This window comes from Sinohyriopsis cumingii, chromosome 2 (genome assembly GCF_028554795.1).
Source record: "Sinohyriopsis cumingii isolate HCF-2022 chromosome 2, ASM2855479v2, whole genome shotgun sequence".
NCBI lineage: Eukaryota > Metazoa > Mollusca > Bivalvia > Unionida > Unionidae > Sinohyriopsis > Sinohyriopsis cumingii.
The window spans coordinates 153,032,053-153,052,309 of NC_142962.1; the positions used below are offsets into that span (position 1 = coordinate 153,032,053).

The 20,257-nt window shown below is 34.9% G+C and overlaps 1 protein-coding gene across 2 annotated transcripts in view; it reads left to right on the top strand.

The window, feature by feature from the left end:
• The window catches only part of LOC149806118 (syntaxin-8-like), a 97,999-nt gene extending 81,373 nt beyond the window's left edge, over nt 1–16,626 (top strand). For both annotated transcript variants that reach the window (XM_089951007.1, XM_089951006.1), the window contains 5 exons: nt 2,970–3,071; nt 4,489–4,622; nt 9,565–9,657; nt 11,144–11,245; nt 16,186–16,626. In XM_089951007.1, the coding sequence (XP_089807133.1) occupies nt 2,970–3,071; nt 4,489–4,622; nt 9,565–9,657; nt 11,144–11,245; nt 16,186–16,268 (514 nt within the window). In that variant the 3' untranslated portion in view covers nt 16,269–16,626. The remainder of the gene's footprint in view (nt 1–2,969; nt 3,072–4,488; nt 4,623–9,564; nt 9,658–11,143; nt 11,246–16,185) is intronic.
• Nucleotides 16,627–20,257: the final 3,631 nt, after the last annotated feature.

The window sequence follows — 20,257 nt, forward strand, 5'->3', positions numbered from 1 at the left end:
TAAATGTAATAACCATTTTTATGTGAAGCTATTCTAGATTTGTATTTTTGTCTATTTGGGTCTAGTTTGATAGCTATACTTGTGGTGTGTCGTGCTGTGAAATATGTTACATTGAATTCTGATTGTTGTAGTCCAGGGTAAACAGTAACCACCAATCAGAACTTAATGTAGCTTATTCCATACATGACAAAGGAAGTTTGACAAAGCTGAAGAGAAACTTTGCACTAGTATGGTTAATAAATGATCTGTAATGTACTTAAATTGTACGAAAAGCACATTTGTAATGACTCTTTTTATGTCAAGATATCTAACCAGTGACTGGACATAACGACAGGATAAATAAAATTAGCACAGAACCTTAAAGGGGACAGATTGGAAACAGCACAAGTTTGCCACCTTGTGTAAAATATTACTTGTTTTTAAAAGATGAGTGGGTGTAAACAATTTTCCTTCTCCACTAGCAATAACAAGTGCCAGTGGTCATGGCAGTTGTTTTGCATCTGCATGATGTACATTGTGATAGATTTTGTTGGCATTCATATCCACTCCCACATCCTTACTTGTTCTATAAATGAGATTCTTCTAGCACTTTGAAATTTCCCTATTTCTTCTATTTTGAAGAAAACACCATAATGATTTTAAAGTTTAAGTGAAGACATGAAAATTGGTAATAAGATGGTTTTAAAGTATTCATGGGTCTGGTGACCAGGATGAGTCATGCATCTGATCCAATGGGGCAACCTGAAATAACCTACAAATCACTGACAATTAAAGGGTAGTCTGTTTCAAACTATTTTTGTTATCTTGTCATGTGTGAGAATTGCATGTAAATAGGTAAGTCAGTGTTTTCTATAATGTGCATACTGGAAATACAATCAATATATGCAAACACATAAAAGGGCACCACCTAACACTGACATACCTTCTAAAGATGAAAACACCATCAAGTTGATGTGTTTAGCAATGATATATCATATCATAGGCTGTGTATCGTGAAACATTTTGATATGCAGTATATTTGTATCATTTCACCCCTAGATAAAGGTATTTAACTTTTTTGAACTTGTTGGTTTTTTTTAAATATGAGAAACAGACTTCTTTGGATGGATTGATCTCGACTTCTCGACAGCCAGTATAGGATGTTATGTAGCTGCATACAGAATATTTAATTGCTTTATTACGAATTGAAATGATTGTAAGTATATACAGCTGTTGAAAATACTTAGACTGTCATGCTAGCCATTTCCTCACTGTTCTGCCAAGTGCCATATAAAATTAAATGTCTGACTGCATACAAAACAATTATATTCCAGAACTCATTAAAATAATCAGTTCCTTGCATTGTGCATTTTAAGAATATGGTGGTATGTCAGTCAGTGCAGACCTTTAGAACAAATTATTGGTGTCCTAGACCCTAGTTCAACAGAAATAAAAATAACAAGAACTAAACATCTTCATATTCATGTGGACCTTGGCAAATAAAATTGTACCATTGGACTTGACTAGAAATATTCTTCAGTTAAATTTTACATGTTTTATCAATATTATTAAGACTGCTTATTTTCAAAAAATAATTTTTAGAACAGTTGGCTAGCATAAAATACTGTTTCTGGGTGAAATTATTTTGTATAGTTTTCTGAAATAAATTTCTTATTTTATTTTTTGTAAATAAAAACTTTGATAGAATACTAGTCAATTATTGAAGGATGATACTGAAACTGAAACAATAGCTTCTGCAAATTTAAGTATATTGATATTGTCTTATTTGTTACAACCTTTTTTTATACTTTGAATGCCTTTACAAAAAATTTCACAAATATTAGGCTGCATTGTTAAATTTTGGGAAAAATGCAAGAGCAATTGCAAGATACCTTATATACATATATTGGAAGAAAGTGCAAGTTCTGGCAAAATGTTGACATCTTGACTATTTGCATAGAATGGCTTTTTCTTAAGATACAGAAGTCAAATATTACTGTAAGTGACACATATTTTGATTCTTTAATGCCATAATGTTAAATAATATTGTAAATGTGCACATGACATCAGATTTTAACAGTTTATCTCATTGCTTGAATTTATGTTTTCTCATATCATGGCTCATTTATACATAAACATGCACACATGCATTGACATTGTTTTTTGACAAATCTGAATGTTACTTCACACCCAGGTATCTCTCCAACCCATTTAATTCATGATACTATTTCTTTATCAAAATTTTGTTTCCTTAAAGTTTGGCAACAGAACAAAGAAAGGTTGATGATAATCCATTATGCAAAATTGGATCATGTTGAACTTGTTAAATTTTACACACTCTGATAAAAAAAATTATGAAATGAGAATAAAAGAAAAATACATAAAAATCTCAGCATATAAATGTTGATACTGACATATGACTGCTTAGTCTCATGTCTGAAGACTGCCTGTCTCACATAAAACATGCTAAGTCTGGTGTCTAAAGATTGCTTAGTCTCATGTCTAAAGACTGCTTAGTCTCATGTCTAAGACTGCATGTCATATGTCTAGGGACTGCTAAGTCTCATGTCTAAACAGTGCTTAGTCTCATGTCTAAAGACTGCATGTCATATGTCTAGGGACTGCCGAGTCTCATGTCTAAACACTGCTTATGCTCATCTCAAAACACAGCTTAGTCTCATGTCTGAAGACTGCTTAGTCTTGTGTCTAAAGACTAATAGTTTCATTTCAGAAGACTACGTTTTTGAGAACATTGTTTATCTGCTTAGCGGGTTTATTCTGACAACTACTGAAAATATGGATTTCATGACATAGGTTTTCATATAGTAACAAAACATCAGTGCTAAAAATGTGAGAAATAACAAAACATCAGTGCTTGAAATGTGAGAAATAACAATTAAACATCAGCACTAGAAATGTCAGAGATATAACTGTTTGAATATGATGCAGATAAAAAATTGCTTGTATGGAGCCTTAACAATGGCCTTCAGCACACAGAGGGAGGTGGAGCGTAGACAGATAATGATGGATAATCTGACAACCAAAGAGAAGCAGATTGACCAAGCCTTTAAGAATGAAGGTGGCGAATCCAGGTAAAGGTTATTTACTATGTTTTTTCCACCTGCCATTCTATTGTTGCTGAATTTCATCTATACTGAATAATCTTATCATCCCAGGTCAGCTACTATGGTGCATCCCCAGATAAAAAACTTTACTCAGAATGCCTTGGTATTAAATTGCTTAATTGTGCTAATGTGCAGAATGGCTGAACAATTTATGATCAAATTTGGTATGAATGTTTGTTAGGACAGGCTCAGAATTGTCTTTGGGTTTGTCTTTAGCAACAATGTTTTTTCATTAACAACCATGTGGAAAAACCTCAAATAAAACACATAATCAAAATTGGTACATGAAACCTTGATATATCATTTGTTTTATTATCTAAACCAGAGGTTAGTGCCCATATTATTCTTTAAAAATCATTAAATATGCAACTTTTAATAAAAGTCATGTACTTTGTAAAAAAAAAAAATAATAATAATTCTCTGTACTGTGCATTTAAATAAACAATATATGACCTGGTGTCAATATTTTAAGAAATAAAACGCAATTGAATTCATCTCATGAAGAATTTTATTTCTGGTTTTGTCTTTCAGTTTGGTTTTATTGTAATTATCATACATGCAGTATACCCTCTTGTATTCGGATGTGAAAGAGCCAGTCAGCTGTCACAGTCATGCCCATGAGAACATAGTTTACTGTGTTTTGATCCCCACTTGTGGAAGTGTTACAGTCATTTAAAGGCTGACCTGCATAGTATTTATCACATAAATTAGTCGTTTGTATCAAAGCTGATAAATGAGGTTGAATATTATATATTTTTTTAAAAAGTTAAAAATCTCAAACAATCAGTGCTTTATTATACTCATTCATAGCAAAGGAAGCGAGCAAAAATTATATTCATAAGTTTAAAAAATGTCCAGCTCTTAAATTCTGTCAGCTTAATGGGATTGCATATGCATTGTAGTAACAAAGTTATTTAATTACTAAATGAGTAACAATGTTTTAGGTTGTAGTTCTAGTGAAAGGTCTGTACTATTTACTGGTAAGAGATAATGATTTTGTAGTATGGAGTTTAAAGACCTGACACACTACTATTGTTAGTTACTGTTTAACTATATTTTCTGCTAAATAATTGACTCCCAAAACTATAGTAAGCAGGCCTCTTTACAGTGGTGATAAATTACTATCGGTTTTTATAATGAATTGCTTAATCAAGCACATACTGTATTTAATTAAGTTCACCACAGTACCACTGTAATCAGAAAGAAGTAAAATCTTGTGGTCAGTGAAGATTGCATCATTTTTTAAAAATTCATAATCATTTGAGTTTTTATATCTCTCCTGTTGTTTGATACTTTGCGCTTATTGGTATTGTTCACAACATTACAAAATGTCTTTGGCTTATAATTGAAATTGTTTACACTTTTGCATTTGTGTATATTTTAGGTACAACTTAATAGGAAGTGGTGGGGGTGGTGTTAATCAGAGCCGTGACCCATGGGGAGTAAGGGACGAGCCTGAGGAACTGAGAGGGTTTACCAACAGTCAGATTAGAGACCAACAGCAGCAAATTATTCAGGGTATGACATGATGATGATTGTAGTTATACGCCCCACCCCTATCGAGGAAGGAATATGTAGTGATCCTCATGACCAATCTGTTGGCATATGCCACAATGTTGTTAGCATAATTAATCCTGCATGTTTAGCTCACCTGGCTGTAAGGTGAGCTTATGATACATCCCTTTCTCTGTTATTCATCAGTAATATTTTCCGCTCCTTTTCAGAAAATGCCAGACCAGTTTGATTAAACTTGGTGCAGATCATCCTGGCATAAAGGCCTTTCAGATTTATACACATATTGCTGATCTGTCATCAAGCTGCCATATTACAAGTAATATCCATAGAAATTCTTCTGTATGGGGATTTTAATGCAGACTTTATATTAATTACAGAGACTGGCTGTATAACTTGTTTTCCTCAAAATATTACATAGTGTTACAAAATAACATTGTAACCAGTCATGCATGTGGTTTAGTAATTGCCAACAGTCAATCACAGTTAAATGTCTGAACCAGATCTTAAACTTAATAAACAGATAAAGAGTTTGGGATCACTTTGGCTTTAAATGCAAGGATGATTACCAACAAAATTATTAGCCTTATGCAGTAGAGGCTTTGAAAACATGGGCTTTTCTGGATTGACTACTGTAATTTCACTGTGCATGTGCATTGACATCATCTATCAGTGAAACATGGTCCTTAATCATCTTGAAACTGCTGATTCATGTCTCATACCAAGCCATGCACATAGTCCCCAAATGAGGAGAGACACTGCTGGTACAACATGTTATTTATTATAAGATTAGGGCAATTGGTATTATATGGGGTTACAAAATGGTCAACTTGATAACATTATGTATCAGTACAAATTGCAATAAAATCATTTATATTGCAGTATATCACATTAAGATTTCAGCTGGCATCTGTCACCTCTGATAATCGTGGTTCACAAGTCCTCTAGTTATTATTATGTCACCTGGCCTTAGAGGCAATCAGGCTTATAGCAGGTTCCTCGACATGCATCCCATTTCATCAATCATACATCATATGTTGTCTACTAGTAAGCCTGATTGTGCAGAGAATAAGGAGAGCTTATGTTTAGTCTCCAAAGTGTTGGCAGTGGCATCGCACCTTGGTTAAAGTTGTGGCGAGTTGTTTATGTCTATATCTGTTTGATTTTGTTAGGAATATTGTTAATTGTCAGTATTCCAATGTTTCATCATCTTGTGACCAGGTGGAGTTTTAGGGTTTTAAAATGTATACAATTAGTGTTAGGTTAAAGTTTTAGGACCAGTTCTTAATTATACTCTTCATGCCATGCTCATAAAACTTAAGAGATTTAAGTATTTCGTGATCATATTACAATATTTCATGACATACCTTTTATGCTTGAATGATTTTTGACAATATCTAACTGACCCCCAGTCACAGGCACTTGCCTTTACAGCTCATGAACATATCACCAATATCAACATGGGTTTGAGTCTTGGCTTGGCCAAGGTGGATATGTGAGAAAGTTTGCCAGTAGTCTTCCCATGGGTCATTTGTTCTTCCTGGGCCTTACCGGGGTTCCTGCTTCACCAAATATAATGGCTGTCATGCATAGCCTATCAAGTGCTGAAAAATGCCATTAAAACTACAAAACCACTTTGACAATATGTGAGCAATCTTTGGTCCTATAGCCATCATACATGTATTTTCATTAATGATATTGATTCTTTGTAAATGCATTTCTTATTAATTGTAGCACTGTGTACGGTGAATTGTATTATACTTTTTACCCAAGATATTGTGTCAAGGTCATAAAGTTGGACACGACTTATCCTGTAGTCTTTAAATTTTATACGAAGAAGTATCTAGAATTGTTTTAGGCCACTGTATAATAATGTACATTTAATTAGATCACCACGACTTAGGTTTTTTAAATTTGAATGATTTGGGTCTTGTTTTTTTTTAATTATTATATATCTTGGCAATTATTAACCCTAAGGTTTTCACATTTTAGACATTTAAGAATCTACAGCAGAGTTTTTCCCCTCCATATGTTATGTAATTATGGCCTAGTTTTATACATGATAGACTTCTTTGAAAATGATATTTGTTTGATTTTATTGGCAAATATTGCCTCTACAGTAATTGAACCCTTTATTTATGAAGCATCTGAGATAAACTTCACTACCATAAGATATTTGTTGCTGATATTTCTCATGTTATCAGTTATTCTGTTTTTTGTATTATGTCATTTATAATAGTCAAGCTGTGCTGTCCAACAGTTAGTCATTACTCGTGTACTCATGTAGCAACATGTCCTTTTTTTTAAATGTATTCAGTGTGATATTTGATTGTAAAGTTCTGTTTTGATTCAGTTGGGATTTATCAAAATTGTTGCCAGGTAATGTGGTTGTGATTTATTAAAATCATTGCCTGGTAATGTGGTTAGGATTTATTAAAATCGTTGCCTGGTAATGTTGGGATTTATTAAAATCGTTGCCTGGTAATGTGGTTGGGATTTATTAAAATCGCTGCCTGGTAATGTGGTTGGGATTTAGCAACATGCCATTTTTTTAAATGTATTCAGTGTGATATTTGATTGTAAGGTTCTGTTTTGATTCAGTTGGGATTTATTAAAATCGTTGCCTGGTAATGTGGTTGGGATTTATTAAAATCGTTGCCTGGTAATGTGGTTGGGATTTATTAAAATTGTGGCCTGGTAATGTGGTTGGGATTTATTAAAATCGCTACCTGGTAATGTGGTTGGGATTTATTAAAATTGCTACCTGGTAATATGGTTGGGATTTATTAAAATCGTTGCCTGGTAATGTGGTTGGGATTTATTAAAATTGCTACCTGGTAATGTGGTTGGGATTTATTAAAATCGCTACCTGGTAATATGGTTGGGATTTATTAAAATCATTGCCTGTTAATGTGATCAGCAACATAACTCCTAATGATGGTGTATAATTAACCAAGTTTCATTCCTTAATCTGTGACACCTTTAATATTCTAAAGTGGAATGGAAAGTGTGAAGGAAAACATAAAACATTGAGCCAGGATGGATCAGTGGAATAAGAAACCCAACACTACAAACAAAAAAAACATTTAAATCATGTCCAAAGAATCTGGTGATTCTATATAGCTTTTAAATAAATTTGGAAGTCTAGAAAGTAGGGAATTGTGAGAACTCCCTGATATTGCAGCAGGGTAACCTCCCAAATTTCCAATACTTCTGCCACTTTCATAAATATGTCTGATTTGATAATACAGTGGAATTGTTGAGCTTTAATGGCAAATACATTTATGGAAAAAATAGAATACATCCCGAAGTAGGGAACCTTTTTATAAGAAGAACGATGAGACTTAATACAACAAATTGTATAACATCCAACAAATTTAAAAGAAATCCTGACAAGGCCACAGGAAGAGTACAGAGGCTGCTGTCATTTGTATGTCCATGTCCTTGAAGCCATCCAATCAATCAGTTGGATCTTGACCATTATGTGAACTGTCACCAAACTTTCTGCTCCACTTGGTGACTGGAATGACCACCATACACTTTGGGATTGAAAATGTATCAATGAGAGAGGAGAGAAAAAAGAAGGCTTTGTTTCAAAATACAATTTATTGATAAGTCTTAAGCCTGCATGCATCCTGCCAAAAGATCCTGCTGATCCTTCTACATGATTATATGTGATCCATCCCTTTCACTTCTCATCGGAAGTATGTGACATCAGTGTTAGTGACCCCTTTGTACTGTACTTAACAAGTAATACTTGCAAACATCAAGGGCTAAGCCTGAGATGAAAACTGAACAAGGCGATTTGGAAAATATTTCAGTCTCCTACATGATGATTTTGACATTTTGAGATCCAATACAACTATTTCCATATTTATGACTTTGCTGGAGATACAATACCAAAACTCTGGCATGTCACAAACATGTCAACAAACCTTGGTTTGATGATACTTCCAAAAATTGCTTAGGGGATGGAAAAATGTCCTTAACAATTTCAGTGCCGATCCAAATGCTGAAAAGCTGAATAAATGTCATATACTCCAAGCCAAGGCACATCTGGCCATTAGTGAGGGCAAAGGGAGACAACCCTACCAGAAATACTAAATACAGTCCAAAAAACAAGTCTGAACAATTCAACACAGGAGAACTATTCTGAAAAGGTCCACCATGTAATAAACCTGAAATAAAAGGGTCCTTTAAATTTCAGATTTGCTCATTTTGAAGATTACTACAAACCTTTAGATATTATTTAAATTTACATATTCCATATACTTTACAAAATATAATGAATGAAAACTCCAGACAAGCTTCAAAACATCAAACCCATCATTAGAGAGGGGCAACCCTCATGGGAACTATTCACAGAGATGATTTGGTATTTTGCCATTCATGTACAGTTAACCCCAACATACATGATAGTTGCCTTCTGAAGAGTGGTCTTTTAACTCGAAACTGAGTAACTCAGAATCTTTGGTTTGACTGCCTTTAATTTTCATTGAAAAATTTGTAAATATGTGGTTCATTTAACTTTAATACCATTCATTGTAGCCATGTCCTCAGAGATGGACATTTTTGATGTGTACTTGATTAAACAGCTCTCTGATGATATATAACCAGACAAAATATTGGACATTTTGAGGGAATGTAGTTTTTAGATATAAGGTTTTGACACTATATTTTAAAAAAAAGAAGAACTATACATCTGTTCGATTTTGTATGCCTTAAAAAATAATTTTAGCATCTTCAGCTTTCATCTTTTACTGCATATTTACATTTATTTGAAAGGCTTTTTCTTTCTAAGTTTTAAAAAAACATATCTTTACTTTCTTAGAAATTAACTTTAAATCAGCACTATGTTACCAATATTGTAATGACATGTTGTTAAACCCTCAGCATTCATACATAGTTTAGAAATAAACATCTTTTTAGATGTGGTAATGTTTTGCAGAACAAGACCAGGGTCTTGAAGCCTTGTCAGGTGTAATTTCCAGGCAAAAACAGATAGCGCTGGACATTGGAAATGAGGTGGATGAACAAAATGGTAAGTCTAAATAAATACCCTTTAAGATTCAAATCAAGTTTACTTTATAAAGTAAGTTTTCAATTTCTACAAGTTGTTTACCTGAAAATCAGTCATTCTCTCAGGTTCAACACCCAAAATATTTTGAGCATAATATGAGAATCCTTAGCCAAAATTTGGCTTATTTAAAGTCTGCCTGGTTCCTCCAGCAGGCAGTAAAACTATTCTGTTGTTATATGTCGGGATTTGACCAGACATTGGTCATAAGGAATTTGACCAGACATTGGTTAAAAGGACTACAAGATTCTCATTATGTAAAATTGAGCCACAAGATTTTAGCCCACAGCAGAAGCCTGATTTGATTAAATGGAAAAACTCGGAAATGAAATTGGAAGCTGTTATATTCTGAATATTATATAAGGCAAATATGTAATAACTGATTTCAGAATCCTTTCACTTCCCTTTTCTATGGTTTCTGAAGTAAAATACATTTGTTTTGTTTATGTGTATTTATAAAAGAATATTATAATTGCTTATTCTAAATTGAATTTTTGAAGATCATCAAATAATTTCAGTTTTATGGTCACAGTGGTTATCAAAAGATAAATTTCTTTTTGAAATGAGCACTTATATAAGATGTATATTTATCATCTTATTCAGTTATCTGCAGCATTGATGTCATGGACATGTAATAAGCTATATATTCAGTTATCTGCAGCATTGATGTCGTGGACATGTAATGAGCTATATATTCAGTACATTAGAATCCCCTGTTCTGCATAATAAACTTTCTGCCAGTGTTTGTAGTTAAAATTAGCCACCTAAAAATGAAACCATCCATGTTAATAAGCCAAAGAGAATTGGAAAAATAAAATATGACATATTTTAAAATTTTGGGAGATGGTTGTGGGTTATATGTTTGGCCCATGATTTTTATGGAAAAGTTTAGGAGTTCAGGATTCCGGTTTGAGGACAGGCTTTGAATTCACAAAATCAAAATGTTTCGATATCATTTTCTTTATCAACATCTTGTTAGTCAATAGTATTGAGATACTGTTAAAATTGTTCTGGTATTAGCCAGCCATTAATATGAAAGGGATGATAGCATTACCATCCTCCTGGTGTTTGTTCATCTTGCACAGCAGTTAAGTTTTATATTTAGCTCAGCTAATTCAAGTATAACAAAAGAAGTGATGTTGGGGAATTCATGTTTTATTAACATATTTCTGGTTTTAAATCAGTTTTAAATTTCAGAGCTATAGTGTGCTTTGATGTTTTTGAGCTTTGTTGCATAACAGTCCTGATGACTTGCTTTTTAAATAGCATTGCAACTAATTACAATATCAAATGTACTGTTCAACGTCACAGAATTGTATGACCTTAATGAAGACAGAGAGTGAAGTAGAAACAAAATATAGACATTGATAATTTGGGCTTTTTTGTTCCTTTTTTTCATTGTAAACAATGATTTTCAAAGGGATATAACTAATTCCATTTGGTATTTCAGTTTTGATTGATGATATCACTGACCATGTAGTAAGGACCGATGACAGGGTAAAGAGAGAAACCAGACACATCAAGATTGTGGATAGAAAGTCTGCAACATGCTGTAAGTTGTAATTAAATCACATTATGATTGTTCCTTAAACTGCTAAAATAATTAAAATTTTACCTCAACATTTTTCATTACAGCTGTACATTAATTGGTAGGAGGGAAGGAAGATCATAAATATTTTCCATAATTTTGAATGGATTTTGTTCTTGCCTTCATAAGAGTTTGTAAGACTCAAGTTCTTGCTTCATTAAAATTGAAACAATTTCTTCTCAAAATTAAATTTTACAATCTTTTGCAAATGATTCACATTGCAGAATTGAAGGTCTTTATCCAAAGTAGTCACAGTAAAAAAGATTAAATGTTTGCCTTCTATATTCAACCTAATTATTTCCCATTGAACTTAGAAAACTCATTTTTGTTGATAAATTCTCTTGGTAAATTGTCTTTCTTTAATGCCCCTCCCCCCATCGAGGATAGTAATCTCAATGATCACAAGAATCTCATTTAAAAATCCCAACTAATTCTACTATAAATTTATAATAATTTATTACCCATGTTCCATATAATAATTTCTTCTTCAAATATGTTACCCAATCATAATTCATTAGAAGTACTTCTGCTGCCTTGCAAATCCAGCCCAGAAGAGCTAAAATTCATCTGCCAATCTAGGTGGAAGTTGGACACAATTGATTTCACCTTAAAGGGATTGTTCCCAAATACCACCAATACTTCATTTGCAATTTCCATTTGTGCTTGGAAGTATGCTTTTTTTTTTAGATCTCACAGAACCAATATCCACTTGATCCTTTTAACAAGTTGAGAAATGGGGAGGGTCTGTTTTGCACAGGTTATATCTTTTTTTCACTCTATCTTCATCTTAGATGAATTTTTCAATCTTCATTTGGCAAACTTTGTCATGTGATAAGCATGTCAGCAGTTTTTATATTCTGTTCTTGCATCCATACAGCTTAAGTGATCTTACCAAGATAGCCACAATCAGACTTGGGCACCAGACACCACTTGGCTACAGACAACACCAGCACTGGCATTGTTTCAGCCTAAGCTTTCAACTCCTGGTACCAAGTACAGTTATAGATCTTCCTGGTATACCCATTTTGCAGTTTGAAGATACAAATATCACAGCAGCATTTGAGCATTATAGTTCTAGGTGCTAGTTATATCAAGTATTAAGCGCCATATAATGGTATTTTAGATATTTTCCCTATAAACTTATTCCTGGTTTGAAGGCATCGATGTGTATATGCACTTGGCCATTTCAATCCCAGCACTGGCTGTGAACTGAATGTTAATTGCTTCAAGTATTTGACAGCGGAATAGGGCCTGGTGATTGAAGTTCCAGCACCATCTGTTTCCCAGACGCTAAGCATTTTAAGCATATACAGCACATGAATCTGTGAACTGTCTCACACTTCCCAGTATGAGTCCCATGGACCTATAGCTGACTGGCACTGGACAGTTCCATTACTGTTCTCAGCTGTCTTGAACTAGTATCAGCTACAGCAATACTCCATTTCTGGATGCTTGATACCATACTCGGATTTTGTGGGAAACATGGTTAATGCCAGGAGATAACCATGTCCCAGCATGGACAGACTTCTGGCATTTGTTCATTGCTTCACACAGCCTGTTGAACCAGGTGAGTCACAGGAAGCTCTAAAATCACCATTATGAAGATTCATGGACCCAAGTGCTATGTTCCTTTATTGATCAAACAATGTTCACAGAAGGCTTGTCCTGCCATGCATTGATTGACAACGTCATCTGGCTTCTGCTTACAGAGCTGTTTCCCTCCATCTTCTGAGCCACCTTAGACCTCTGACTAGTTCTCACATCTGTTTATCTCATAGTCATGAAAAATCAGGCGTTAGTCAAGAACCACCACCATCAAGTTGCCAACATACTTCATTGCTTTGCAAGGCCAATTTAAGACCGAAGTGTCAAAAGTCCCTTTTTTTTCGCTCTGACAATGGCCAGTAATTTTAGCTTGGTGTGCTACAAGCTGTTGTCTCCCTGTAGTGCCAACTGTCAAGAGAGACTTTGTGGTTCTGAGATTGTCAACCTTATGCTCTGCATATTAAGCAGAAGTCCTTCCTTGATACAGAACTTCAGAAATGTTACAGCAATAAGACGATGTTGACTCAGATTCCATGGATACATTTCAGCGGTCCGAGTGTAGCCCAAGCCATTTTGTTAAGAACCCCACTGACACTCACACCTGGGACACTTATATGGCTCATGTGATAATAAAGCTTCTCAACGCTCACTTACATAATAGTTGTGTCCTTAATTTTCATGTGCATATCTCTCAGTCTGCAATCTGGACATTTATCACATAGCCATTTGTATATTGCAGCAGGACACCATACAGGCAAACTTCACATGCATAGTGAATGTGATCTTTGCCCTTGTTTCCTAAGAGTGATCAGAGGAACAGGAAAAAAAATTCATTAAAAAAAAACAATGATGTTAAACAAGTCCAGGCTCAGGAAAACAACTCATCTCTTTTTCTGACTGGCGTTAAAATTGGTTTCGTAAAACTTGAGTCCCTGGGTTAAGTAGATGTAGATTCACGCCTTGGGAATAAATCTAAGTGTATTTTCTACTCTTAAGAAGTGTTTAATGGGGGGGGGGTAGATAATGCCCAAAGAACATACAAAAGGTTCCATCTAGCTATTAATGAGTTATTTACTGGTTTTTCTGAAGGTCAAAATACCTTTTGAGATCAGAATGATGAAGATCCAATGCATTGGTAGATTCTTTAGAGAACTTGAGAGTATTAGATAGGGCTGCCCTATAACCCTTAACAGTACATGCAGAGCAGTCTTTTTCATCGAGACCACTCCAATGGCCTCAGTGGTTAGAATGCCTGCCTTGAAAGTGGGAGGTTGCAGGTTTGAACCCAGGCAGATTAGAACTGGTCAGCTTGATGTCAGGATAATGTGACTGGGTGGGGCATGACACTACATGTCTGTGGCATGATACCCAAGTGCTAGACATCACTATCAACTGCCACACTGCAGACATCGTAGTGATATGATTCAGATTGTTACAGTAACATTAAAAATCAAAATATACACAAAAACACACTCGTTCCTTGAAAGAAAAGAAACTCAGCAACTGTTGTTAAAAGGGGATAAGTAGGATCAATGCATTTCTTATTACAGATTACATTGGCATCATTGATTTCAAGTCCAGTGCCTCATGGCCTGTACAACCTTACTCTAAAACAGGTTTTTGTGTTTTGATTGTTTGATATGAGCCCAGCTTGAAAGTGGAGAATTTGCTTTGTTGTGTAGGAAATACCCTAGTGCTGCAACAGCAGATTCATCTTTGAAGGTAATCTTGATGGCTAGTCTAACAGCAGATCAAGGAGATCATCAGGCTGTAACCATTGGGCCACAGGACAGCTATCAGGATAATCCGAGATGTGGATTTCCTGATTCAGTGAAAACCTGAAAGAATATTTTAAATGGTGGAAAAATGTAAGCATGCATAAGACTCCATGCATCAATCGCCCAGGCCCACTGGTGGGAAACAAAAGGGGCTTGTTGTTCAGTTTCAAAGCAGATAGGTCCAGTATTGGTCTTCCTGATGCAGAGACCATTTTTTAAGGATAACTTTGACCCATTTGAACAGGCTGTCTGCCAGGATATTTATCTTGCCCTGAATGGGTCTAATTCTAAGAGTGATCTCCAAAGAAACTGCCCATCAGCAGAGGGTCCAGACTGCATTGCGAAAGAAGGAACATGGTTACCTCTATGTCACCTGAATTTTGCTACAGCCAGCATGTTGTCCAAATGATGTTATAAGGTTGACACACTCCTGTTGGGCTACAAACACTCTCTGCATTTCTAGCTTGTTATGAAGATTCAGTTCTTCTGGAGACTAGTCCCTGAAGAAATATCCCCTTTGATTCCAGGTGAACACCCCATCCTGAATATGAGAACAGATAGGTGTCCGGTATATACAAATGTCATGAGAACAGGTAAGTATCTGGTATATACCAGTGTTATGAGAACAGGTAAGTGTCTGGTATATACTAATGTTATGAGAACAGGTAAGTGTCTGGTATATACTAATGTTATGAGAACAGGTAAGTGTCTGGTATATACCAATGTTATGAGAACAGGTAAGTGTCTGGTATATACCAATGTTATGAGAACAGGTAAGTGTCTGGTATATACCAATGTTATGAGAACAGGTAGGCATCCTGTATATACTGATGTTATGAGAACAGATAGGTGTCCTGTATATACAAATGTTATGTGAACAGATAGGTGTCCAGTATATACAAATGTTATGAGAACAGATAGGTGTCCTGTATATGCAAATGTTATGTGAACAGATAGGTGTCCTGTATATACAAATGTTATGAGAACAGATAGGTGTCCTGTATATACAAATGTTATGAGGTCAGACATCCCAATGGTTTTTGTGACCAGAACATACATTCTTCCTTGCCAGTGAAATAACTCATGTTGATGCATCTGACCCAAACGAGCATGGTGCAGTACTTACATCATGTGTCAGTTATAACTTTTTTCTAAGAGCGGCATGTATAGCTAGATTGTACTTAGATAATTATTCAGATTTTCATAAAAACAGTACAAGACCTGATAAGCTATATAAAAAGTGAGAGGCAACAACAGTACCTGATGAATACTGTGTTGAATGCTAATTGTATTACATATGTGCAGGGTTGTTTTAATTTGAATAGAAAATATTTGGTGAGAAAAGTCTTTAATGAAGTTTGTACCAAGGTAAGGATATCCCAATCGCAGGGTTCAATTATTTGTGTCTATTTGAGACTCTTTGCCAAGTGGGAAGACATATAATGCAAGCCCTTGACTTTGATTTCCCCAAGATAGGTCATATTAGTCTCAAGCACCTTTAACCTTCAGAAAATAGATAAGTATGACTTAATTGTATTGATGAGATGATAATGCACTTCTCTACATCTTTATATTTTTCAGGCTACTGGGTGGTGATAGTGCTGCTGTTAGTGGTAATCATAGTAGTTGTGGCTATACCAAAATCTGTCACAGGTCATCACTGAAAGATGTGGATAGTCTGAAACTCATTTCTTTAACACTTGGAGAAATTCTGTACCAGTGTATCGTACGGAGAATAACATCTTCTCAAGCAAACTGAACCTTGTAAAGATAACAAGTACTATTATTTCTTGCATTAGTGCATATGTGACTTGCAAAACACTAAACTTTGAGGATATTATTTTTGTGAACTCAGTCAACTTTAAAATGTGCCATTATATTGGCTGAATGATTCTGGTTGGAATTCTCATGGAGAACATTAAGGATGTGAGTTAGAGAGAGAGAGAGACAGAGAGAATGTGCATGTACTGCAAACAAAGACCTTCAAAATCATTTTTGAATCATTAAAGAATATTAACTGGTGATCATTCTTCAGTGAGGTTCCATGCAGGCTAAATGCAAGAAAGAATCAATCCAAGCAAATGGTGATCTGTGATTATGCTCTAAAAATAGTTTGTTTGTTTTTTCAGCACAAGTGTTTATCCCATTATACCAGTCTAATACATTCCAAGTGTTTACTGTGTCAATACAGTCAATAAGCTAATTGTGAAATACTTACAACATTTCTTCACACTATAAGGCAGCGCATTTATCTGTTCATCCAGTTTGGTTTCCATGTAGTAATGCAAGTTCTAAACCAAACTTTGTGGATGGTCTACACCTTGCACTTGGGGTCAAGGAAAAATTATATCATTTTTGATGTCAAAATGTTAGTTGTCAAGGTAACTGTAATTGAAAGAAGATAAATGGTTTCTACACAATAGCTTTAGTTCTTGATTATTTACTGTGACCAAAATAAAAAAATGGTTTCCATTCAAAAATGTTTACTTCTACACATTATCTCAACCACAATATGTGGATGCCATGTACTTGGTGCAAGTAAGGCACTTAATGATTTTAGGATCAAAGGTCAAAGGTCAAGAACACTGACTGAAGGAAGAAAAACGATTTCTATAATACTCCAGTCCTCCAAGCCCATCTTAATAGCATATTTCTTTGTGAAATATTATTTACACCACATGAAGAATACACCACTTTAATGTAAAGACTGTAAGATAAATAAGCAATCCCACTGACAAACTTTCATCCAAGCGTTAATGGGTATGTCCCGAGTGGCATATGACTAGCAGTGCTATTCCACTGGCACCGAACATGGCTGCTTAAATGCATATTGACCAGGTACTTTATATACACGTGCGTCAGCAATAGTACCCATGACTTGTTGCTGAATGTCACTGATATGTTGTTTGTTTAATGAGCTGACAATAGTACCCATGACTTCTTGTTGAATGTCACAGAGATGCTGTTTAACAAGTCTAGAATAGTACCCATGACTTGTTGATGTCACTGAGGTGATGTTTGTTGAATGCTCATTTAACCTTCTGCAAATACTTATGAGTACAGTTATTTCAAAATTATACTTTGCCATATTGTTTTAGGTTTTGCCATAATGGAGACAATGCAGATATATAGATGGATTTATTTGCTCAAGTACATGAGTGTTGCACTGAAAATTACTGCATTCACCAGTAAAATGGACGTATAACTGAAACATTAGTTGAATGGAGCTGAGAGCATCATTCCCTGTCTCTTTTCTAAAGGACCAGCAACTTAAATTACTGGTCTTCCGGATTTGAGATGAACAGGCACTGATCTTCAATGCTTTTTGAGAAAACTTGTTTGATGGGAAAACTAGGCAAAAGCTCTCAGACCTCAACTGCTGTATTGACAATTGAAGTAAACTGTTTGCATGGAAAATTAGACATTCAGTATCAGTGAAAAATGCTATCATAACAAGATGATATTTGTTACATTTCAGATTTACTCTTATTGCTGATCCTATTAGCTGAAATTTTACAGTGACTTTATCAATTTGTGTAAGATTTTTTTTTAGCAATTACATACCAACCATTGAATCTAGTTACCACGGTCAAACAGTGATGCTGTGTCCCCACAGTAAAAGTTACTGAAGTGTCTAGCATAACAACTAGGATATCTATTCCAGGTTTTTGAAGGACGTACATCTTCAACTCAGGCTAAAACCATAAACTTTTGCAATTAGGAATTTTCAAAACTTGTTTCATGGCCATCATCAGGATATTCCTAAAGACTGTTCCAGTAAATAACTTTGAACCCAGGGAAGGCACCCTTTAATGTGGAGTAGTCGCCCTTAGATACAATTTAGAATGTTGCATGATTTTCCAGGGCTCCTGCAGACTTGACAAAAAAAACAAATTCCATGACTTTTTCAACACTTTTTCACCAAATTCAAGGAACACAATACTATGCAATGATATCATTTATCAGTTGTCAATTTTTTAACTGTATTGTCAGAAATTCCATGATTTTTCCAAAACTTTGCAAGGTTTTGATAAATCCCATGACTTTTCAAGGAAAATTTATTTTTTAAACTCCAAAACTCAGGACCCACTGGAACCCTGATTTTCATATGAACTATCTGAGCAATCAAGGTACCATTACATATATTTTGTTGAAATATGCCTTCCTTGGGTACCATGCATGTTTAAATGGAATTCATCCTTCCCATTCAAGCTCAGTCACGCAGATAATTTCTGCCTTATAAAACAGTACACAAATTAAACATTTGATGTCTCCTGCCTTACACTGCAAATGCACTAAAGGCATATTTTTAGACTATTAACTTATCAGTGCCCGTAAGGTATGCATGTAATTGCCAACCATTCAGCATTGTTGAGGGGCAGTTGTATGGATTCTTTGAAACAGTGAAGATTTAACCAGAGGTACTATTAGAAGTAAAAATAATCTTGCACATTCACTGAGATTAGTTCTTACTGCAGTAAACTTGCCATATTATTGGGAATGCGCACATTGTGTCTTTTGATTTCTTCCGATAGACTTCATAGTAATCCAACTTTTTCCTGCAAAGGGATGAATTTTATTTTCGAGCTGATGGCAGCTGTGACTGTTATGAGGGCCCAACACACACATAATTAATAAAATTGTATAACGAGGCAAGGGCAAGCATGTCGAGTCCACATTAAAGCTTCATCATAACATGTGACCTTGACCCCACAGTGAAAAGGTTGAGTGAGGATGTTGCAGAATGAATTGTACTGGCTTCATAATGATTTATCTAATATACAAACAAAATCTATGAAGGAGTTAAGGAAATAAAAGTGAACACAAATGCAAATTTTCTATGATTGTAACCTTGATCCCAAGGTCAAAGTGGCAAGTATCATGTCTCCAAAATGAACTATCACAGTTTGAAATGATTCATCCCCAGTATAAAGAAAATCAATCAAGGAATTTAGGTAATACAAGGAAACTAAAAAACTTAAACAATACCTTGATGCAAATTTTCTATGACAGACATACACCCCAAAGTCAAGGTGGCAAGCATGCATGTCCTCAGATGAATTATCTCAGCTTCACAATGATTTATCTAAGTAAGAACCAATCCATGATGGAGTTTAGGAAATATCAGCAAACAAAAAAACAAACATTAAAAACCTTAATACAACTTTTTTAGAACTGTGACCTTTACCTCAAGTTAAAAGAAGCAAGCAAGCATGTTTAGAATGAAACGTCTCAGCTTCATAATGATTCATGCCAATTACTGAGAGACTCATCAAACAGTTGAGGAAATATAAGCAAGTGAAAAACTTGGACAAAATGAGAACTGTTGACAATGGTGCCACTGTCAGACAAGTGTTATGTTTTGGTTCCCACTAATGTTGGGCATAACAAAGTCAATATCAGTCCTATGCTAATCAACACACAGAAGTGACATTTTTTTATTTATATGCAGGGTTTGTAACCCCATGACAAATAAACTCCAACTTCAGCTTGCTGTCTAAATTAAATGCTGCCAATGCCAACAACACAGCTGTCAGAGCTTAAGTTGTCTGTGCTTTGCATACGAGTCAATGATAAGGAACTTTTAGATCTTTGTGCCTCATTCAAGAAAAGCCAAAAAGCATGTAAAACAGGAGAGAAAACATACAAGATA